Source organism: Lepisma saccharinum, chromosome 11 (assembly GCF_977018435.1).
Source record: "Lepisma saccharinum chromosome 11, izLepSacc3.1, whole genome shotgun sequence".
NCBI lineage: Eukaryota > Metazoa > Arthropoda > Insecta > Zygentoma > Lepismatidae > Lepisma > Lepisma saccharinum.
The window spans coordinates 33,097,489-33,118,851 of record NC_139239.1 but is presented as its reverse complement, the minus strand read 5'-3'; the positions used below and the strand labels follow the sequence as shown (position 1 = coordinate 33,118,851).

The 21,363-nt window shown below is 38.9% G+C and overlaps 2 protein-coding genes across 2 annotated transcripts in view; one reads left to right on the top strand and one right to left on the bottom strand.

Annotated features, from left to right (window-relative positions):
• Nucleotides 1-21,146, bottom strand: part of LOC145994702 (uncharacterized) — a 136,813-nt gene extending 115,667 nt beyond the window's left edge. The window contains exon 1 of the mRNA XM_083130873.1: nt 20,974-21,146. The gene's annotated coding sequence lies outside the window, so the exon portion shown is untranslated. The remainder of the gene's footprint in view (nt 1-20,973) is intronic.
• Nucleotides 16,938-17,882, top strand: LOC145994993 (uncharacterized). Its single transcript, XM_083131526.1, has one exon. The coding sequence runs from the start codon at nt 16,938-16,940 to the stop codon at nt 17,880-17,882; it is 945 nt and encodes a 314-aa protein (XP_082987652.1).
• Nucleotides 21,147-21,363: the final 217 nt, after the last annotated feature.

Below are 21,363 nucleotides of genomic sequence, written 5' to 3'. Positions count from 1 at the left end.
CGATTCCCATGAAATGTGACAGGTGTATAGAGAGGCCCTATGCCCCCTGTTTCTTCCTATGCCATATTTACGTGATTTCGGGGTCAGATTCCCACTTCAATTTCTCATCTTGACATTTGAGGGGGGCCTCTATACACCTGCCAAGTTTCATGGAAATCGGAGTGGGAGACTTAGACCTCCCTAGTAAGTGTATTAATTAATTACAAATCGCGCACGCGCGCGCGCGCACACACACACTATATATATATATATATATGTGTATGTGTGTGTGTGTGTGTGTGTGTGTGTGTGTGTGTGTGTGTGTGTGTGTGTGTGTATTATATATATATGTGTATTAGCGGGTAACAATATGTTATAAGCACATTCTTACTTTCCAAAGAAGCGCATGTGGGATGGCAAAACGGATCCGGATCTGAAAGTACCGGATCCGAAAATTCTGGATCCGGATCCGAAAGTGCCGGATCCGGATCCGAAAAATTTTAGGATCCGGATCCTAAGGATCCGGAACCAACCGGATCCGGATTTCGGATCCGCCAGGATCCGGATCTGGCCATCCCTAAATTGGATGGAAAAGAGTATATAGATCTTGCTCAGGATAGGGACCGATGGAAGGCCTGTGTTGCTGCAGCCATGAACCTTCGGGTTTAAGAAGACTACAGAGTTACTTAGTTAGAACGTTCTGTGTGAACCGAGCATTTAGGTGCTCCTAAGCCTCCTCTCAATAACGACCTGATTTGTCGTTCAATGCATCGCGTATGTCTGTTCCAAAGGCTCTTGGGCCGGCCACCCATACACTTCCGAGAAACTGGGGTTTTCAAACAACGTGTCATGTGGCCTTCTGCTGAAGAGGAAATGGTGTGCGGAGCACACTAAAAGAACTAGTTACTGACGTCATTGGAGCTCGACCTTCACTTTTTTTCAGTGCCTTGTCGCGTCAGATATTATCATATTCACAATTGCCATGGCAAAAAGCAACATAATAAAAATAACTTCAGGGAAGTGTTTCCTTTTACTTTCTTTGATAAGCTAGATGAACTGACCATTCTTTGAACAGAATAATTTTTAAGATAACGCAACGCTAAAAATTAGTGAATTTATATTACGGCCACAGAGACAAGGACGATCCAACAGAAATAATATATCTTATGTATTTATTAGTTTCAGAAATATCACCGTGTCAAGTTGTATTATCAATTTTCTCTCTCTCTCTCTCGGCCAGATCGATGGGCAGTTTAAGAGTATATGCTTCACGCAGAACTCGAAATTCATCAAATTAAGGTTTATACATTTTTATGCATGAATTAAGCAATTAAAATAAACGTGTAAGTTTGTTTTCTTTGAAATGAATGTGTCATATCAACTGATCCGTTGACCATCACACGGAACAGCAAATGGTAAAGTACAATTCGATCAGAGCTATCATCATTTTGTGAAGTGAAAAAGGACTATTTTGATTTTGAGCACAAAATAAAAAAGACTTTAAATGAATTACCACATATATTTCATGAACAAATGTTAATGCAGATTCTACCTTTGCTTCTAAATCTAACGACCTTTTTTGTTCACCACTTGGATGTGGCATGGGATTTTGGGCACTGATCATAATAAATGCACACACCTGTCGGTTCGTGAATCTATCAGAAGTACAAACATGAAATTTAATGAATTGTTCGATCCGTTACCGGCAATGCAAACAGTAAATTTCACTTCAAATTAGTCACGTTCGATTCGAAAAGAACGGTTCTTGCTTTTTTAAATATTTAAATTTTCGTTTCGGCATTTCTATAGCCGGCCCCCGTGGCGGAATGGTTATCACATCGGCCTGGGCATGGATGTTTGCGAGTGTCCATTCATCAATTTGATCATATCAGGACTCATCCCCATCTTCGTAAATTAGCTAAGAAGTGGCACAAAAAGCAAAGTAAAATAAAGCAAATCAATCAATCGGTATTTCTATCATGGTATACTAAAACACCACAAAGAATGCTAAATCAACTGGACGCTACACGATACCAAGTTCAAATGAGTTCGAGTCAGACATGAGATGCGAGATAGTTTGTGTAGATTTCTGATATCGACCTCTACACTGACGATGTTTCGAATATCGATTTTAACGAATATCGTATTCGTACTCTAACTAGCGTGACATCTAGTGAGCATGTTTTGACTTGCTATGCTTTCTTTTTAAGTTTCAAACTTTTGTTAATTATTTTTACAAACAAGAAGTTTTTATTAAAAAGAAAATCCTGCCGGACGTCCATTTTATCATCTAAAAAGAGGACATGTCTGGGGAAAAAGGTAACCTTGCCTTTGACGCAACAAAAACACATCATTAGCAGTTTATGAACATCAACGTGTTGTCAACATATTTGTGTCAATTCATTTGGTTTGTTTTACTTCGCTATTCTGTCACTTTTTGGCTAATCGTGAAAAGGAGGACGAGTGATGATATGATGAAATTGATGAAGATACACTCACAAAGAACACCACGCCCAGTTTTTGTCAATTGAGACATTTTGACTTTTGTGCGTGCACTGATCTATTATTTGGTAGATCGAACAGTTCATCAAATTTCATCTTTGTACTTCTCATAGTTTCACGGACAGATACAACCGTCGCATAATGGTGCAATTATTGTTTAGTGCCCTACAATAAAGGTGTCACATCCAAGTTGCACACTTGCCTAATATGGTAGTGAAGCAACTCTCTTCTTTTTTCAGCATTTTTGTCCAGGGTGCAGTTCGGCAAAGATTGGACAAAAATGATCTATAAAGAAGCGAATTGCGGCACGACAGAGGAGAGTGTATCCACGAAATACATAATTTGTGTTGCATCGCCCCCTTTCGCTAAATATAGGAGAGTGAATTCTGCAACTTCGTATAGTGGTGATACGTGACTGTTACATATAAAGTCGAATTCTGAAACCGCATGCGCGAATGTCGGCCGCTGCTGCACAAACAACTTTTATTACCGGGAGTGGCTCAGCTAATTGCCTTTTAGTCCTGGAATAAGTAACGAGACGCCAATTTGAAATGTTCAGCAAAACCAGAACCACAACTTTCGCCTTCAGGGCATTAATCCGCAAAGATGAAAGAAAGGCACTCTTTTACAGAGTGTGGGATTTAGAGTTGCCATCTTTAGGCCAAGTGTGAAAATAGGGACATTGGACGCAGTCCAGAAAGAATAGGGATAAAAAGTGTCCTGCGCTCCTTAAAGTTTTCGTAATAGTAATTTTACCGGAGGGACTGAAGAAAACAACGGAAAAGCCTTATCCAGGATGGCTAGGCAGATTGCTAAGGGAAACTCATATTTGGAAAAGCTTTATGCGGCAGTTTTCTAGTCTCAGAGTTCTCCAAAATAAAACAAGGGGAGGGAAACTAATTGAATACAGTAGCACGTTCTGTAGATAAAATTGTTAAACTGTTAACGAGAACCGATCTAAAAAAAACTAGGAAGGCGAGAAACAGCAACAAAAAAACTGATTTTATGAGTTCGATATTCCGTCGACATACTATATGATAGACGCATGATAAGATGAAGAAGAATTTGTATTCTATAGCATGTTATTGATTGGTTGTTATAGTATCCGTGTGTAAGATGTACGTGAATGGCTTCCAGGCATTAAAGTTATGTATGTTGTTAATTTGAACCTACGTATTTTGTCAGTTGACGCGCACAGACCGGTTTCGAAGACGCTCCTGGGTGACCCACATTCACCATGGGGATAGGCGTGGAATCCTACAGAGCCCGCATAGGACTTTTCAACTCTTCTAAATGGAAGAAAATCACAGGAAACGGGGCTGGTAACGGGCAATGGCTTGCCCAATGTGTTTTGTGTTTTGGAGTTCTCTGCATGCTGCTCATCATCGGAGGAATAGAACAAAACCCGGGTCCAGACTCTGAGAAGATGACAATCGAGAATCTGTATAGGTTGCTGAAGGAAGGTCAGGAACAGTTATCGTCCCAAGTGAACGAGATAAATAAGAACGTGCTGTGTTTCCGGGAAGAACTGTCGTCTCTCAAGAAAGACGTGAAGGCCATTAAGCAAGAAATGGACTTCTTAAAAGAAGAGAACGCCAGGTTAAATGATCAAGTATCCTACCTTGAGTCCCAATCTAAAAGGAACAACCTCGTTTTTTACAACGTCCAGGAGGAAGAACGGGAAACATGGGAGAGGACTGAGGAAATACTATGCCAAGTGATAGAAAAGAATACAGGCATCGCGCTAGGAGGAAATTCGTTTGAGAGGGTCCATCGCTTTGGCTCAAGAAGAGGCTGCCGTCCGATTGTAGCCAAGTTTCTCTCGTTCAAAGACAGGACGAAAATACTGATGAAATCTAAAAGTTTCAAACAGTGCGGTGTAGCGGTTTCGGAGCATTACTCTGATCGTGTGCGTCAGATTAGAAACGAGCTAAAACCTCATCTCGAAGAAGCCAGGAAGTGCGGTGACAGTGCGTTCCTTCGTTACGATCATCTCGTTGTTAACGGTGTGCGTTATTCCTTGCAACAGTGCGAAGAATATGCAAGATCGCGTTCCGTTGAAAGAAATATGGCAACGCAGGAAATTCCTGGAAATGCATCTGTGAATGAGAATATAAGTGTCGAACGTGAATCACGAGTGTCTGCTGCTATCCCCACCCCAACACCACGTCACCCCCGGCTATCGAACTGCGAGGATTCCAGGATGCAGCTGAGGAACCGAAACAAGTGAGTCCTGTGGAGTGGGAGATCGGGTCAAAGGGGAGGTAAGAATCCGTCGAGCAGTGACCTAGCATTAGAAACTATCACCATATTTCATAGCAACGTTCAAGGTTTGATATCAAAAGCGTCAGAGATAGATATATTTTTCGAGGAACAAAAAGAAAACAACAATGAAATTACTATTTTTTGTTGCACTGAACACTGGTTAGCGAAAGATGAAACAAAGTTTAATTATATTGATAATTTATGTATTGCATCTAGTTACAGTAGGCAAAATATAATAAGAGGCGGGTCTTTAATTTTCACTCAGAATGAACTTAAAAGTAACGTAGTTGAAATAAAACAAGCTGTTGAGTTCTCTGTAGAACAAGACTTCGAATGCGCAGCAATTGAAATAGCTATTTACAACTTATGCATAATATCAATATATAGAACGCCTAGTGGAAACATGGATGTCTTCTTAAATAAGTTAACATTATTACTAAATCTCGTAACAAAAAGCTCCAAAAAGAATATTGTTGTTTGTGGAGATTTTAACATTGATGTAGCTAAAGACACTGCAGAAAAAAATAGTTTTCTGGATGTAATGAACTCTTTTGGTCTGTTTCATACAATTACAACTCCAACTAGAATCACCAAAAAAACAAAAAGTACAATAGACAATATTTTTACCAATATAAACGTTAATAAATATTCAGTAGAAACTTGCATAGGTTTTTCTGACCATGATTCTCAGCTTATTAAGGTAAACGTAATAGAAGACAAGCGAAATCATAAACAACGCGCAAAATTCAGATTTGTCAGACCCACAAACAATGATGTGAACATTTCAAAATTCAGAAAAGCGCTTAAATCAGAAACATGGGATTTTATATACAATATGGCTGTACACGTAAACGAGAAATTCGAAAAATTTCTTGATACTGTAAGATACCATTTTAATAAATGTTTTCCCATAAAAAAAGCACGAGTTCACAACAAAAACAAATGCCTATGGATAACCAAGGAAATTAAAAATCTTAGCAAATTAAAGCGATCATTGCATAAACAGAGTAAATATGCAAACAGCCCTACCCTTAAAGATCATTACAAACAGTTCAACAAAAATTACAAGAACACATTAAAACATTGCAAACAATTATATGTTGATAAAAAGTTGAATAATTCAGAAAACAAAACTGCAGAACTATGGAAAATAGTTAATCATATTACAGGTAAAAAAACGAACACGAATCAAGATATCATATTAGAAACAGGTAATGTAATAGAGACAGATCCGCAAAAAATAGCTAATACTTTTAATAATTATTTTGTTAATGTAGCACTTAACCTGCAACGTAACATCAGCGTAACGGACACATACAAAGAAAAGTTAAATAACGTCAAAAGATCTTTCACGCATTCTTTTTATATGACCCCTACTACAGACGAAGAAATTTCCAACATAATTCGAAATATGAAAAACAAAAAGTCAACAGGGCTAGATTCAATGCCGATTAACGTGATCAAAGAGGTTTGCACGTACATTAAGGAGCCTTTGGCTAAATTAATCAACGAGTGTATGGAAAATGGCAGCTTTCCAGATTGTCTAAAAATATCAAAAGTAATACCCTTGTATAAGAAAGGAAATAAAACAAAAATTGAAAACTACAGACCAATTTCCTTATTGTCAATTTTTTCAAAAATTTTCGAAAAATTAATCTATAATAGGATAATAAAGTATGCAGAAGATAAAAAGATACTCATAAAGCAACAAAATGGGTTTGTGAAATCGAAAACAACAAAAAATGCCATTTTTGATGTAATTGATAATATTCTTTCCGCCATAAACAAAACGTATTCTGTTGTTGCAATTTTTTGTGATTTATCAAAAGCGTTTGACTGTGTGAATCATCACTTGCTACTAGAGAAATTAAAATACTACGGAATCCGCGGTGTATCAAACAAATTAATAGAATCCTATTTATCGAATAGAAAACAGAGCGTTGCAATAAATAGCATATCCAATAATGGGACGCAAACAACATATTACTCCGAATTGAAAGATGTGGTTATTGGAATCCCCCAAGGATCGATACTAGGACCCCTGTTGTTTTTATTGTTCATAAATGACCTTCCAGCAAATGTTGATACCGCCCAAATTACTCTTTTCGCTGATGATACTACGGCTTTGGTAGATTCTGTTAACGATGTAACATTAATTCAAAAAACGGAAGAAGCTCTTACTGAACTACAAAGCTGGTTTTCAGCAAACAAACTTTCTATGAACAACGAAAAAACTAATATAATAAAATTTGGTGTATCTAGAGCCAAAAACTCTTCTATTAAGCAATATAATTTCACAGTAGGGCATGCCGTTATAACAGCTACTAACAATACAAAATTTCTTGGAATATTTATAGACGAGTGTCTAAACTGGAAAGTTCACATAGATCATTTATGCAAGAGGCTAAACACCGTATGTTACCAATTAAGAACCTTAAAAAATAGTTTCAATACAGTATGTTTGCTAAATATCTATTTCTCAAACTTCGAAAGTATTTTGAGGTACGGTATCCAATTTTGGGGAAACTCGGCTCAATCGCAGAGGATTTTTAAAATTCAAAAAAGAGCATTGCGTATTTTGGCAAATGCACATAAAACTGATACATGTAAACCGCTTTTCAAAAAATTACGTATATTAACACTTCCAAGTCTGTACATACTTGAAACACTTACTTTCATACACGAAACAAAATCGAACTATCCAAGGAACATAGACACTCACGATTACAATACCAGACAAAAAGATAACTTCCACATTCCCAAAGTGCGGCTAACTGCATTCCAAACAGGACCTTTTTACTCAGGCATCCAGTTATACAATATATTACCAAAAAGTTACAAAAATTTTGAGAGAACCACAATCTTTAAAACTAAAGTGAAAAAATTGTTATTGGAATACACATTATATTCAGTTCAAGAATTTCAAGAATTAACTAACTTTATAAAATAAATTTAGATTGTATACACTATATAACATGTACTTTTACAGCACTACTTCACTTCAACAAATAATTTGTCATTTGTGTGTTTTACTATTATATTATGTTATATTATTATTAAAAAAATTGCCAAATTGATGTATAGATATATATATATGTGCGATGTCAACATGTCTTTTGTAATGTACATGCACCAATGCCCCCAGGGGTACTATCGGTGTGAAAATTGCTCAATAAACTCAATATGTCTTGTGCATGTATAGATAAGAACATACAGCAGAACAAGGCTTACATCTATGGCGCAGTCGTACAGTATATTCTTGGTGATTCTTCGTAAGAAGTAGTATGGATGAAGACGTCACGAAGGGTACGCGACGATCATCATTCCAGCATAGGTTTATGCAAGGAGAAATTGTGTCGGCTTGATCAATTTCTACGGTAAGAACCAAGATTACACGGTTTGTGTATTATTTACAATAATTGTACAAGGCAAATTCAAATCAGTGTGATACGGATTGTGTTTACGATATTGTGATATTTAGTTGACCACAATTATGAATATGTTCGGTTTGAATTTATTCTCCGAGTTCCGGCCAGATTCGAAAGAAATAGAAGATTATTTAACGAGGTTTGAACAGTCTTGCTTGGCTCACGATGTTAATGAAGCCAGGAAGGTACCCATACTGATTGCAGTTATAGGGTCTGAAGCTTTCAAAGTGTTGAAGACTATACTTGCACCTGAACCAGTCGATCGTCAAACGTATTCGATCCTCAAGGACAATCTGCTTAAACATTATGGCCAGAGAACAAACAAATATGTGGAACGTTTTAAGTTCAGGGAGTGCATGCAGGAAAGCGGCGAGGATGCAACACGATTTATGGTACGTGTTAAGCAACAAACACTTAAGTGTAGTTTCGGCCAGTACTTACAGGAAGCCATTGTAGATCAAATAATTGTAGGCGTTCGGTCTGACGCCATTCGAAAGAAATTACTGTCTGAACCTACATTGACTCCAGCGAAATGTCAAGATATTGTGCTTCAAATGGAATTAATTGAACGGGAAACACAAATGTTCACACATCGTGAAAAGGAATGTAGTCCTAATCTAGTTGCATTTGCTGGGACACAGAAATTTAAACCATGTTTCCAGTCCCCGCAAGCAAGCAAAAAGAACTTTGCTACTCCTCGGGATAAAAGTAATAAAAGCACTGAAGAATGTGATAGATGCTCCAGAAGGCATGATCTTGGACATTGTCCAGCAAAATATTCGATATGTTCATTTTGCAAAAAGAAAGGTCATTGGCATGTAAAATGCAAGTTTAGGAAAAATAATGGTGGAGTTGCGAGTAAGACAATTACAAGTGATCAAATATCTACGTCTAATATTAAACCTTTAGACGCTATTGTTGAACAAAACATACATAACGAATTTCATGGTTTGTCTTTATTGCACGTTGAGGTTAGTGATTCTCATCCGCCAGAAGATAGTACTTGCACTATTTCATCGAACACAGAAAATACGCAAGTGGAAGATGCAACACTCACTCGTTCAAAAGCAAGGAGTGTTAGTTTCAAGCCAAGAGCACAAGCTATAGATGGCACTAATATTCTTGTATCATCAGAACCGTGCGTAGTTGATTTGTGTATTGATAAGCGAATTGTACAATGTGAACTAGATACTGGATCTACGGTTATTCTCTTTAATAACAAGTCTTTCAAACAATTGTTTCCACATCGGCGAACACAATTTACTTCACTAACGTTACGAGCCGTGAATAACGATACGTTAAGTTGAAAGGTCAAACCTTAGTGGATTTATCATTGAATGATGTATTGTATAAATTGCTGGTTATATTGTGTGAAGAAGAACTGCGTTATCCGTTGATTGGACGTTCATGGCTCGACAGTATTCATCCGGGTTGGAGAAAACTGTTAACACAATGTAAAACTGTGTTGACAAACACGGGATCTGAACAAAAGAATAACGGAGATATTAATACAAACACGGGATCTGAACAAAAGAATAACGGAGATATTAATACTAAAATACCGGAAAGTGAAGGTTTGAGACCAGCTAATTTATTATCTAGCAAATATGCTAAAGTTTTTGATGGTGATCTATCAAAGCCCATTACACCGTTTAAAGTTGATATACCTTTGAGAAGGAATGCTTCGCCTATTTTTAAACGACACTATGAAGTTCCATATGGACTACGAGATAAAGTGGAAAGTGAAATAGCGAAGTTGGTCGAAATAGGACTCTGGGAGCCTATTATGTACTCTGACTGGGCATCACCTCTCGTCGTAGTTAAGAAAAAAGATGGTTCATTACGCCTTTGCGTTGACTTTTCTGGTACTGTCAATAAAATGACTGAAAATGTGAAATTTAATATAGCCAAGCCAGAAGGCATCTTTGTAAAATTAAGGGATTGTACACATTATAGTATTATAGACCTTCAGATGGCTTATTGTCAGTTAATGTTGACTGAAGAGGCGCAGCACATCACAGTCGTCAATACTCATGTTGGATTATTCCGGATAAAGCGACTCTGCTTTGGAATCTCTATTAGTGGTGACATATTTCAGATGTGTCTTGCAAAGATATTAGGAGATACTCCTGGCGTTTCCTTTTATTTTGATGATGTAATCATTGGTGGAACTTCGGAACGTGAGTGTTACAATAGAACATGTGCTGTACTGTCAAAGTTAGACGCACATAACGTAAAAGCAAGTTTAACAAAATGTGTATTTGTTGCCTCTCAAGTTGAGTATCTCGGATACACTATTAGTAAAGATGGAATTATTCCATCTGAGAAGAATTGGGACGCAGTGGTTAATTGTCCAGTACCACGGAATTCTTCGCAGCTACGTTCATACTTGGGAATGTTGAACACTTTTAGAAAGTTCATCCCTAATCTTTCGTCCAAGATACGCCATATTACAGGACTTTTGAAGAAAAATGTAACTTGGGATTGGTCGAAAGAGTGCGTTCAAGAGTTTGCTGACATATCACAGGAACTTAAAGAACTGCAACCTATAATACCTTATGATCCTTCAAAACCAGTAGTGTTAATTTGCGATGGATCACCTTACGGATGCGGAGCAAGACTTTGTCATCGAGTAAATGGGAAAATTCAAACAATTGCTTGCGCATCTACAACGTTGTCAGAAGCCGAGCAGCGTTATGCTCAAATTGAACGTGAATGGCTTCCATGTATTAAAGTTATATTGTTTAATTTGAACCTACGTATTTTGTATGTCTTGGGCATGTATAGATAAGAAATCACACACACAAAACAAGGCTTACACTATATTTACGTACAGACTTCAGTGAAAAATTCAGGCTCGACAAGGGCTCGAATCCGGGTCTCTAGCTTACCATGACATTGTTCTACTATCTGAGCCACCATACCAGCACCTGCGTGGAATTTCTCCGTAGTACACCTATGTGTTCCAGGCAGTAAGATACTATATCTGGCAATAAAGTCCTGGTTCACCGATATTTTTGTACTTAACCATTACCATTTCCGCACAAAATAACATAAAATTCACCACCACAATACACAATAGCTTGAAGCGATAAAACAGTTTGCGAATGGGAAGGAAGTGCTCAGATGAAGTGGGAAGGAAGTGCTCACATGAAGGAAATAAAGAAAAAGCCCAAATTCGTGGGTCCTTAGCACAGGCCTAAATCTTGCCCTGCTGTTAATGATAGTGGCTACGTTGTCACTTTAGAATAAAGGTGCCACCGGTTCGATTCCCGATGGAGGGACACTGCACACAGTGGTTCGTGCCACTTTAATACCGTAGATTCAGTTCCTATTAGCCTTCTGAGCGTATAATTCACGTGAGCTTGAATAATAGTTTGTCACGAGTTGTAAAGTTCTACCAGGCATTTTCCCGACAACGTCCGTGTCTCTGGGACTCACCCAGCCTCTAATTAACGCGGCCTGGAGAGACCGGGAAGTTGTTAAGGTAGACGGAACCTGGCCGATCATATAACTTCCACAGAGGAACGGTTTCTCATGTGTGCTAAACTTTTTTGGTTAGCCAACCACCAGCTGGAGTTTACATCCAGTCTTTACCAGTACCGGATTTTTCAATGTGAAAGATAAGTGGTTAGCTGACAGTCATTTGGCGTCGAACAATAGAGATTTGGTAATGCTGGAGAGCAAATCGGTTCCTCTGATTTGGTTTATTTTACTGCAGATTTCGACCATTTTTTCATAAAAAAAAAACTTTTCGCCAATTGCGAAGATGAAGATGAGTGATATGATGAAATTCATGAAGGGAGATGAGTGAAATGATGAAATTCATGAAGGGAGATGAGTGAAATGATGAAATTCATGACGGGAGATGAGTGAAATGATGAAATTCATGACGGGAGATGAGTGAAATGATGAAATTCATGAAGGGAGATGAGTGAAATGATGAAATTCATGAAGGGAGATGAGTGAAATGATGAAATTCATGAAGGGAGATGAGTGAAATGATGAAATTCATGAAGGGAGATGAGTGAAATGATGAAATTCATGAAGGGAGATGAGTGAAATGATGAAATTCATGAAGGGAGATGAGCGAAATGATGAAATTCATGAAGGGAGATGAGTGAAATAATGAAATTCATGAAGGGACACACAAGAACATCCAAGCCTGTGTTAGAATCCTGGACCTCTGCTTTCTACATATTTAACAGGGTAGTAGTCAAGAGGATGAAAGAAAGTGATAAATGTTTTTCTTTTAAATATTGGACTAAGATAGGAACTTGTCAACAATGCCAAGGTTTTCTTTAAAATGGAACAGAGCAGGCAGGCGTGCTCTTTGTACCTTATGCAAGATGGGAAAAGGGAAGAATCAAACAAAACTTATAGCTTTTTATAAAAAAAAAGATACGTGTAGGAAGTCTACTTTATGCTCAGATAGGCTATTCGGAACTGGCTCTACTGGGCCTAAAGTAAAGTGCCAAGGAATATAGAGGCCTAATGTAAAGTGCCTGTGCGAGAATTGAAAAGGGCGTTTGTTATCAAGTGCTTTCACAAGTATACTTGTGACAGCAATTTCGTGATTTCTGGTAAATGATGTAAAATTAAAGCTTACCAGTTAATACGTAATTGTAAAAACTTTATAAAAAATTTCTACATTTTCAAAGTAACTTTTGGGAGGTCATTTTTAGGTCAACTTCGATTTGCGTTTACAGAATATCCCAATATGCATATATTTTTTTGAACATTCTGGAGAAGTTCATAGGGAACGATTTCTTTCAAAGGAAGAAACTAACTCTCGCCCTCTTTAATAACACAAATAAAAAATGTCAACCACACTTAAGTTAAAGTATTTCTTCCCAACTTCAAAAATGTTCTATAACCGTAATGGTGAGGAGCATCAACTAGGCTTTTTTTATAGGTAATTTGCATTAAATATTGGAACATCACTATTGCCATATTTAACATTTCTTTCAAAAGCTAGAAAGTCAAAGTTAAGGTGTATGTAAACATGCATGGACTGGAATTTAATATATACTGGCTGGTTGAAATCAACAGAATGTGAGATTATTTTTAACACACAGCACGTTTATTTCACGACCATAAAATTATTTTTATATTTAAAATTTGGATAGGAAATTAGATTCAATCTAGAGACATTTAGTAAATTTTATGTGACTTAATTCCTAGCAACACAACAATCACTGTTCATATCAAAGTCTCTTTGGGCAAGGTGTAATTGCCACAGACTGTAATGCACACACAAACAAAACATGCTAAATTTCCCCAAAATAAAATGCACTTTAACAATCAAACACTTAGTAATGTGAAGACCATTGTTGCCAAGGGCTTCGCTGTAAGCTTCAGAAATGACACAAAATTACTGCTAACTTACATATGTGTGAGAAAATACATTTTCTTGCCAGGGAAAGGCAGGTTTTACAAACAATTAGACAACAATGAAGCACTACAGTTTCGACAACGAAATTTCTTCCAATTCTCACGAAAGTAAAATGCACACTCGTTGAAGAGAATTATTTATAATGATAAATGATAAAGAAATCAACAAACTTGTCCAGTTATAAGAAGAGCTGTCGGGAATTTGCATACTGAAGATTTAAAAAAAGCATACACCACTCCAGCTTACAGATCCTACAGCGAGGCAGTTCGGGTATAGCGATGTGATACTCAGCGTTCGATTAGATTCCTCGATAATTCACATGTTTTAGTCCGCATTTATACTTTCTACGCAACTTTAGTTTTCCAAGTCCACTTTAGTTAAGATAGGTTAATTGGGACTGGATCTACGGGTTAAAGTTGATTCCGAAACACTGCAATGCGCCTCTACCGGGGATCAACCCGGTATCCCTTGATTACAAGGCCCCTATGCCACCGGGGAGTTCCTCTGATAACTTCATCTACTACTTAGGAGGTTGCGGGGGCTTAAAACGTTGTCCCCTGCAAGATTGGAAAATCGAAAACAAAATAATAATCTGTCTCGTATTTCTATTATTCTAATTTCGCGTAGCTTTTCTGACTTTATAGGCTAATGTCGACGATAAAGAAGAATGATGATTAGATCAAATTTATGAGGACACCCATTTCCACGACAAACCCGGAATATTCTGTGATAAGATTGAGTCAACGTGCTCGGTACCGGGATAACGTCCTCAATAATTTAAAAGGTTTTCAAGTTCGTTGTCAGCATAGATGGATACAAATTAACTGATTTGGTTTATTTTGCTTCGCTTTGCTGTAAGTTTTGGTAAGATTTTACAATACCGGACGCTTCCGTAATTTCTATCCTCCTCCTCACACTAACTAACGAAATACGTAGTCCCGATGAAGTATCTGAGGTTAACATCTGGGGGTGACGTGTAGAAATTGTTAATTGACGTGTAGAATTTGTAAAATAAGCTTTTCAATTGCCGTGATCATTCTCCGTATACAAGCATGCAAACCATGTTTCATGATATGAACACTTGACGTTCCGAAAATTGAGTCTTCCGCGAGGAAAAATTGTTTGCCGTTATAGTGCAAAACTAAGATGTGCTTACACTTGGCCAGCGAACAATTCCCTGATATCCCCACGAACCATTCCAGGTAAGGTAAGGTAAGGTTAGGTTAGGTTAGGCAAGGTAAGCATAGTTAAAATTCAGTTCGTACGAGGGTCACTATTTATATTTTGAGCCTAACAATGAAAAAACAGGAATTTGGCATTGAAAACTGCTTTATTGTTTTTCGAAGTATTCTCCTTTATGGTCAATACACTTTTGCTTTCGTTCGAACCATTTTTCAAAGCAGTTTTTCCAATCTTCTTGAGACACCTCCATAATATGGTTTTTGAACGAATCAACGGCGTCGTCCGCCGACGAAAATCGTTGTCCACGCAATTTATTCTTGACATTCGGGAACAAGAAGTTGTCATTGGGTGCCAAATCAGGACTGTACGGCGGATGACCCATCAATTCGATTTTTTGACTGTTCATAAAGTCGGTTGTTAGACGAGATGTGTGACAGCTGGCATTGTCTTGATGAAGAATGATCCGACGGCGTTTGTTTGTTTTCCGTATTTGACCGAAGACCTCTGGCAAACAAATTGTTGTGTGCCATTCAGAGTTGACCGTTCTAAGTTCCTCTAAAGGCACAGGTGCCACATGAGCAGTTTTCCCGAAAAAACAGGCGACCATTTGTTTCGATGTGCTTCGATCGCGAACAACTTTTGTTGGATTGGGTTCATCTTGAAACACCCATACAGTCGACTGCTGTTTACGTTCCGGCTCAAATGCATATATCCATGATTCGTCACCTGTTACAATCTTATATACGTCTTTTGAAGCACCGCGATTGTATTTATTGAGCATTTGTTTGCACCAATTGACGCGAGCGTCTTTGAGTTTTTGTCAAATTGTGTGGGATCCAACGAGAACATACCTTTCTCACAGCTAAATGATCATGTAATATTTTATATATGCTGGTGGAACTAATGCCTATGGTTGCCTCAATCTCACAGTATGTCACATGACGATCTTGCAGTATTAGGTTTTGCACAGCATCAATGTTTTCTTGAACAACAACTGATTTTGGACGACCTTCGCGAATCTCGTCGGCGAGCGAATGGCGGCCACGATTAAATTCGTTATACCAGCGTTTCACAGTGGCAAAGGATGGGGCTTCATCGCTAAATGTGGAAGTAAGTTGATCGATGCACTCTTGTCTTGATAATCCACGTCGAAAATCGTAAAAAATCATCGCACGAAAATGTTCAGGATTTAATTCCACTTTATTGTTGTCGCGCAATCTCCAAGGCAACATAAACAACACAAATCAAGCTATTGACAAAACATTTGAAGTAGAGTGCCACACACGTAAATTTGCCGTTGCGTAGAAACGAATTTTCGTTTTGTCTCCCTCTCTCTTAGCATCACGTGTTCTACCCTGCTCGAAAACCTTCGCTATTGTTGCCATATTGTCATTCCATTCCTGGACACACTCGCGCAAACATCATTGAAAACAATTGAATAGTGCTCCAGCTCGCGGTTCCCACCTTTCGGCAGGGACGCTAATGTGGCAATATAGCACGGCGTAGTGCTTGCTTCTTTTATGCAGTGCATGTTCATTGGCTAGCTAGTAACTAGTGTTGCCAACTGTAATAATGAAGCACTATTTCTGTCACGTAAGTGGAAAGGCAGGTAAAGTGGCGGTGAGTTTTGTTGGATTGGAAGCACCTAATTTTTATTTTATACTAAGTATTTGACCGGTTTGACGTTGTGTGCGTGTATTGCGTGTGTGTATGTAAAAGTGTGTGTTTGCTAATGAACGTTAAATTCCATAATGCCTCCAGTTCTGTCGAAGTTGAAATCAAAAACCTTGCATAGCCAAGCTCGGGAAATTCTAAGCAACGTGCACGCGTTCATGAAGGAGGAAGCCAGTCATGGTGTTAGCATCCCAATAAAGCATTTTGGCAAGAGAGCAGCGGCTGCGACTGGAGTTCCTGAAAGAACAATCAGGGCTATTATGAACGAAAGACAATCTCTTGAGATGTCAGAAGGCCCCTGCACATCATTCCACACTCCCGGGAAAGAACGACAAAGACCAGCGACCAAATCGTCAGTGGATGCTTTCGATGAAAACGTTATCCGTAGGCGCATATACGACTACGCTCTGCGTGAAAATGAAGTGCCGACATTGAAAAAATTGCATGTCAAATTACAGGCGGACATAAATTTTGCGGGAAGTCAAGAGAGTTTGCGACGTTTGCTGCGAAAGATGGGATTTAGGTGGAGGAAGACACAAAACAATAGAACCATTCTGACAGAAATGCAAGATATTCGCCTTAAAAGAACAAGGTTTTTGAGGCAAATAATGCACTACAGACGACAAGACCGACCAATAATATACATAGACGAGACTTATTTGCACAGCACCCACACCACATCGCTTTCTTGGTCGGATGACTCTGGAAGAGGGCTTCGGGTGCCTTTGTCTAAAGGACGGCGCCTGGTAATAGTTCACGCAGGAGGCAAGAATGGATTTGTCCCCAATGCCCTACTCTTATTCAAATCAAATACCAAGTCAGGAGACTACCACGATGACATGAATAGCGAAAACTTTATGAAGTGGCTCCGTGAGAAATTAATTCCAAATCTGCCGCCCAGTTCTGTGGTGATTCTTGACAACGCTTCTTACCACAATGCACAAATAAATCCTGCTCCTACTCTCGGCTCGTTAAAGAAAGACATGCAGAGTTGGCTCCAAGGAAGAGGCATTCCCTTTACACCTGATATGACGAAGCCTGAGTTATATGACATAATTAAAGTACATAAAGCGAAACATGTAACATATAAAGTGGACTCTTTGTTAAATGAACATGGCCATTCCGTTTTAAGACTCCCACCATATCATCCTGAATTAAATCCCATAGAAAAAATCTGGGCTCTTGTAAAGAACTGGGTGGCATCACATAATGTGACATTTAAATTGGACGACGTCATGACGCTTGCGACACAAAAATTTGAAAAAGTCACGACCGAAGAATGGGCGTCAACATGTCGTCATGCAGAACAGATGGAGCGTGAGTACATGGAACGTGAGGGATTAATAGACGACTACGAGGAGGCGGCTGCCCCTCTCGTCATCCATGTAGGGTCCGATTCCACCGACACCGACACCGAGGATTTATTAGGAATTGAGGAACTACTCTCTTCTGAATAACTGGAGGTAAGTTCCCAGTTGTTTTTTTTTTCTGAACTGTAGACAATTTACCGAACCCATAGCTGTGTTCAATGTTATCTACTGGTTATAATCAGGGCTAGGATTTATAGGTAAATTACATACTTTTAGTCTGACGAAATATCGCTGAAATTTTGTGATATCTGTGCGAATAGTACTGTTTGTAGTGATTTAAGGTACATTTTATTGTCAATATTTTTCCATATTTCTAACTTTAATAAATACTTACTTTTACATATTTAAGGAAAATATACTTAATTTTACATATTTCAACAGGTTTAATTCACAAATTGTTCATACTTCATAATTTTGGAATTATTCAAAATAAATAAATTATGTGGCTCCAACATCATTTCAACTCTGGCTCTTGTAGAAATTGCATAGAGGAGGCTGTCATTTTTGCTGCTTAATGCGATACATATTGTTTTCTGTTAAAATTGCCATGCTTTGATGGGTGACCAAGTTCATAGCAGGGCCGGCGGAAGGGGAGGGCGAACCGTCCCATCGCCCAGAGCGGCAAAATTTGAAGAGAAGAAAAAAATAAGCCTATTGAAAACTGTGATCGAGCGAGATATTCTTTTGCGCTGAATAGTATTGAAATAGCATAAGAAGTCTCATTATTTATTTTATATTTTGATGTTTTAGTTAGGAATATATTGATTTTCAATTTTCCGTTGCTGCGTAATGACCGGGGGGGGGGGGGGTCGAAATAGAGCGGCATCTGCCGCCACCTCCCAGGGAGGCAAAATGACTAGCGCCGGCCCTGGTTCATAACAAAAGAAAAAGCCGCGCAGCTTATCGTCCAGTGGCAGTATATGTACTTGTTATTGTTGTGGAAGCCGGCATCATTTGTAAATGTACAACAAAGGCAACCGACTGTCGCCGATCTCAGAGAGGAAATAATAATACTGCTTGAGGAGGAGTGTTATGGTGCAATTGTAGCGGTTTAACACGTTGGCATGTTATTATCTGCCGTTGCAGTTCCATACCAGTGTATACGGGTTTTGGGAGTGAAAAGTTAGAACGCCACCAGTGCATTAATGCAATGAAAAATAATATATATATTTTTTTATTTTGTTTGAAATCACTCAAATAAGGAATCGTATGAAGAAGTCTTCTATGCAGCATTTTTGGTAATTTTACTTATGTGTTAGTTCATATTTTGCGAATTTTTAGTCCATATGTATGTAGCTACATACAAAGCCACTTGTTAGTACATATTAATCCTAGTCCTGGTATAATGCATGACGTTTAAAACTCAACGTTAGATAGACCTGAATTCTCTAATTTTATTGTTGTACGTAACAGCTGTGCATCGGCGCACCGCAGCGATTTTTCTATCTGGTCCATTAGCAACACTGCTTCTTTAGTTCTGTCGCGCATTGCACGGCAGAATTATCTGCGCTGGACTCTACGTTATGGTCAATAATGCCAGACGATTCCGTGCAAACGTCAAATCGCGCCTAACTTCCATCAGTGTTGCCAAGGCTCAAAAGATAGTGGCACTAGTAAAACAAATCACATACATTTCGAAAAACCAACTCCCCCCCTTATTTCCCATTTTCAAAACGCGACCCCCCACATTTTAACTTCAGATTCGTGATTACGAGGCCTCAATTAATGACTGTCAAATATGAAAGAAATCGGAGAGGCGTCAGGTATTGTAAAATCGCTCCGTAGTTTTGTTTAATCGCGACGATGAGGATGAATGGTGAATATGGATGAAGGGATAATCACAAACATATAGCGGCAACTCAACACGAGTCTCGCAGACGATGATCACATACTGGCTGCGAGTCCAGACGCCAGAGACTCGCTAGTCTGCAAAATGCATTCCATGGTGAACTACGTGGGAGTGAGTTTCACATTTGGGTGTCTTTGCAAGGGTCACTCTTACACCCCAGGGTGGATTAAAGAGGAACTACAGAGGGGAACCCCCCCCCCTATCAGACACTCTCAAAGCCACTTTACGCACAGATAGGCTAATCCCGGGTTTGGACCGTTTAAATTTTGCATCAAGCCACTATGCGTCCTCACGAGAATCGAACAACCAGGAGGGGGAGCGTGAGCACCCCCTGGAACTACCGTCAGCCCCCCCCCCTGGCACTGACGTGAGCCCCCTTGACATTAGGTAAAACTATTTTGTGTAATTTGTGTAAATGTGGACAGCAGATTTATTTTGCTTATAACTTTGGTGAAGGATAAATTCAGGGAGCATGTACAAGAGATATTACATTCGTTCAGGAGCAGTCTAAATAGCGGCAAGTATTTAGGAGATTCTCTTCTCTCGACTTTAGAAAGCTCTCCTTCATCTGTGCCTTCGCTACCCATGTTGAGACCTGCCATTTATACAGAAATCTGGGACTTTTATGCCATTATGCAAATTCCCTCCGCATCTGCGTCAAAGGTTAACAGCTCCCAAGTTTTGGAAACGAAGGGGAGTTTTATTGTTTCGGCCGTGGGTGGAATGTATGCTAGGCACCATGATTTAATATTGTCCATCTTTTCTTGAGTGATATAAATATCTGCATCATCAAACGTGGTATGGAGTGTGTAGTAAGGGATGATTTTAGTAGCAACCAATTAACACTTCAAGCGATATTTTAAAAGCTATAGAAAAATGTTGTACGAGTATTTGTGTGATATTTCTAAACTTTATGTAACTTAACGACCCCCTCCCCCACACATAATTTATTTTCATTTAACACTGTTAAACTTTTGAAAAATGGACTCTATTTACAAAGCCCCTCATAACCCGTGAGCCCCCTGGAGATCAATTCTGGCTACGGGCCTGTGCAAGGGTCGCAGCAAAAACGACCATAAATTGTACATTTGTTTTAAAAAGATCGGGTGTCAACAAAATTTGGTGGTATGCCCAATGATTTCTCTAACTCAGCACATACCAATGATTGTAGATCACATATTGATCACATATTGCACGATTCCCTTTCTTACGGCCATTCCCAATCCCATATTGTCGACCCGAGTAATTTCAAGATTATGCACCGCACGCTTAAAATAACATTTAAAAATAACATTTAAAAGCGGACAATAGTAAAAAGATAGGAATTACCTCTGACTTCTCTCTCCTCACAAATCCTGCTCAAGGAATTACTTCTGACTTCTATATCCCCACAAATCCTGCTCACAATGACCAAGAACTCCAATTCAACCGGTGTTCCACTACGCCACCACGTCACACTACACAATCGACTCAGTCAAGTCTGCTGCGTGCAGCTTAGCTTGTTGATACGATTGGTGGCCGGCCGAGCTGTTACTGCTTGCACCTGGCAGTGGTACCAACCTCCGCGCTGCATCATTTAACTTACATCAACCCAACCAACTTATTACATGCTTGAATACACACTGCAAAAGCCACACTCAACATCTTGGTTTTGCTGTTATTCAAACAGTGGCGTACGCAAGGGGGGGGGTTACCGGGTTTAACCCCCCCTTGAGCTTT

Excerpts from the sequence above, each read along its gene's own strand:
- LOC145994993 (XM_083131526.1), top strand. The coding sequence starts at position 16,938 with ATGGGATTTAGGTGGAGGAAGACACAAAACAATAGAACCATTCTGACA.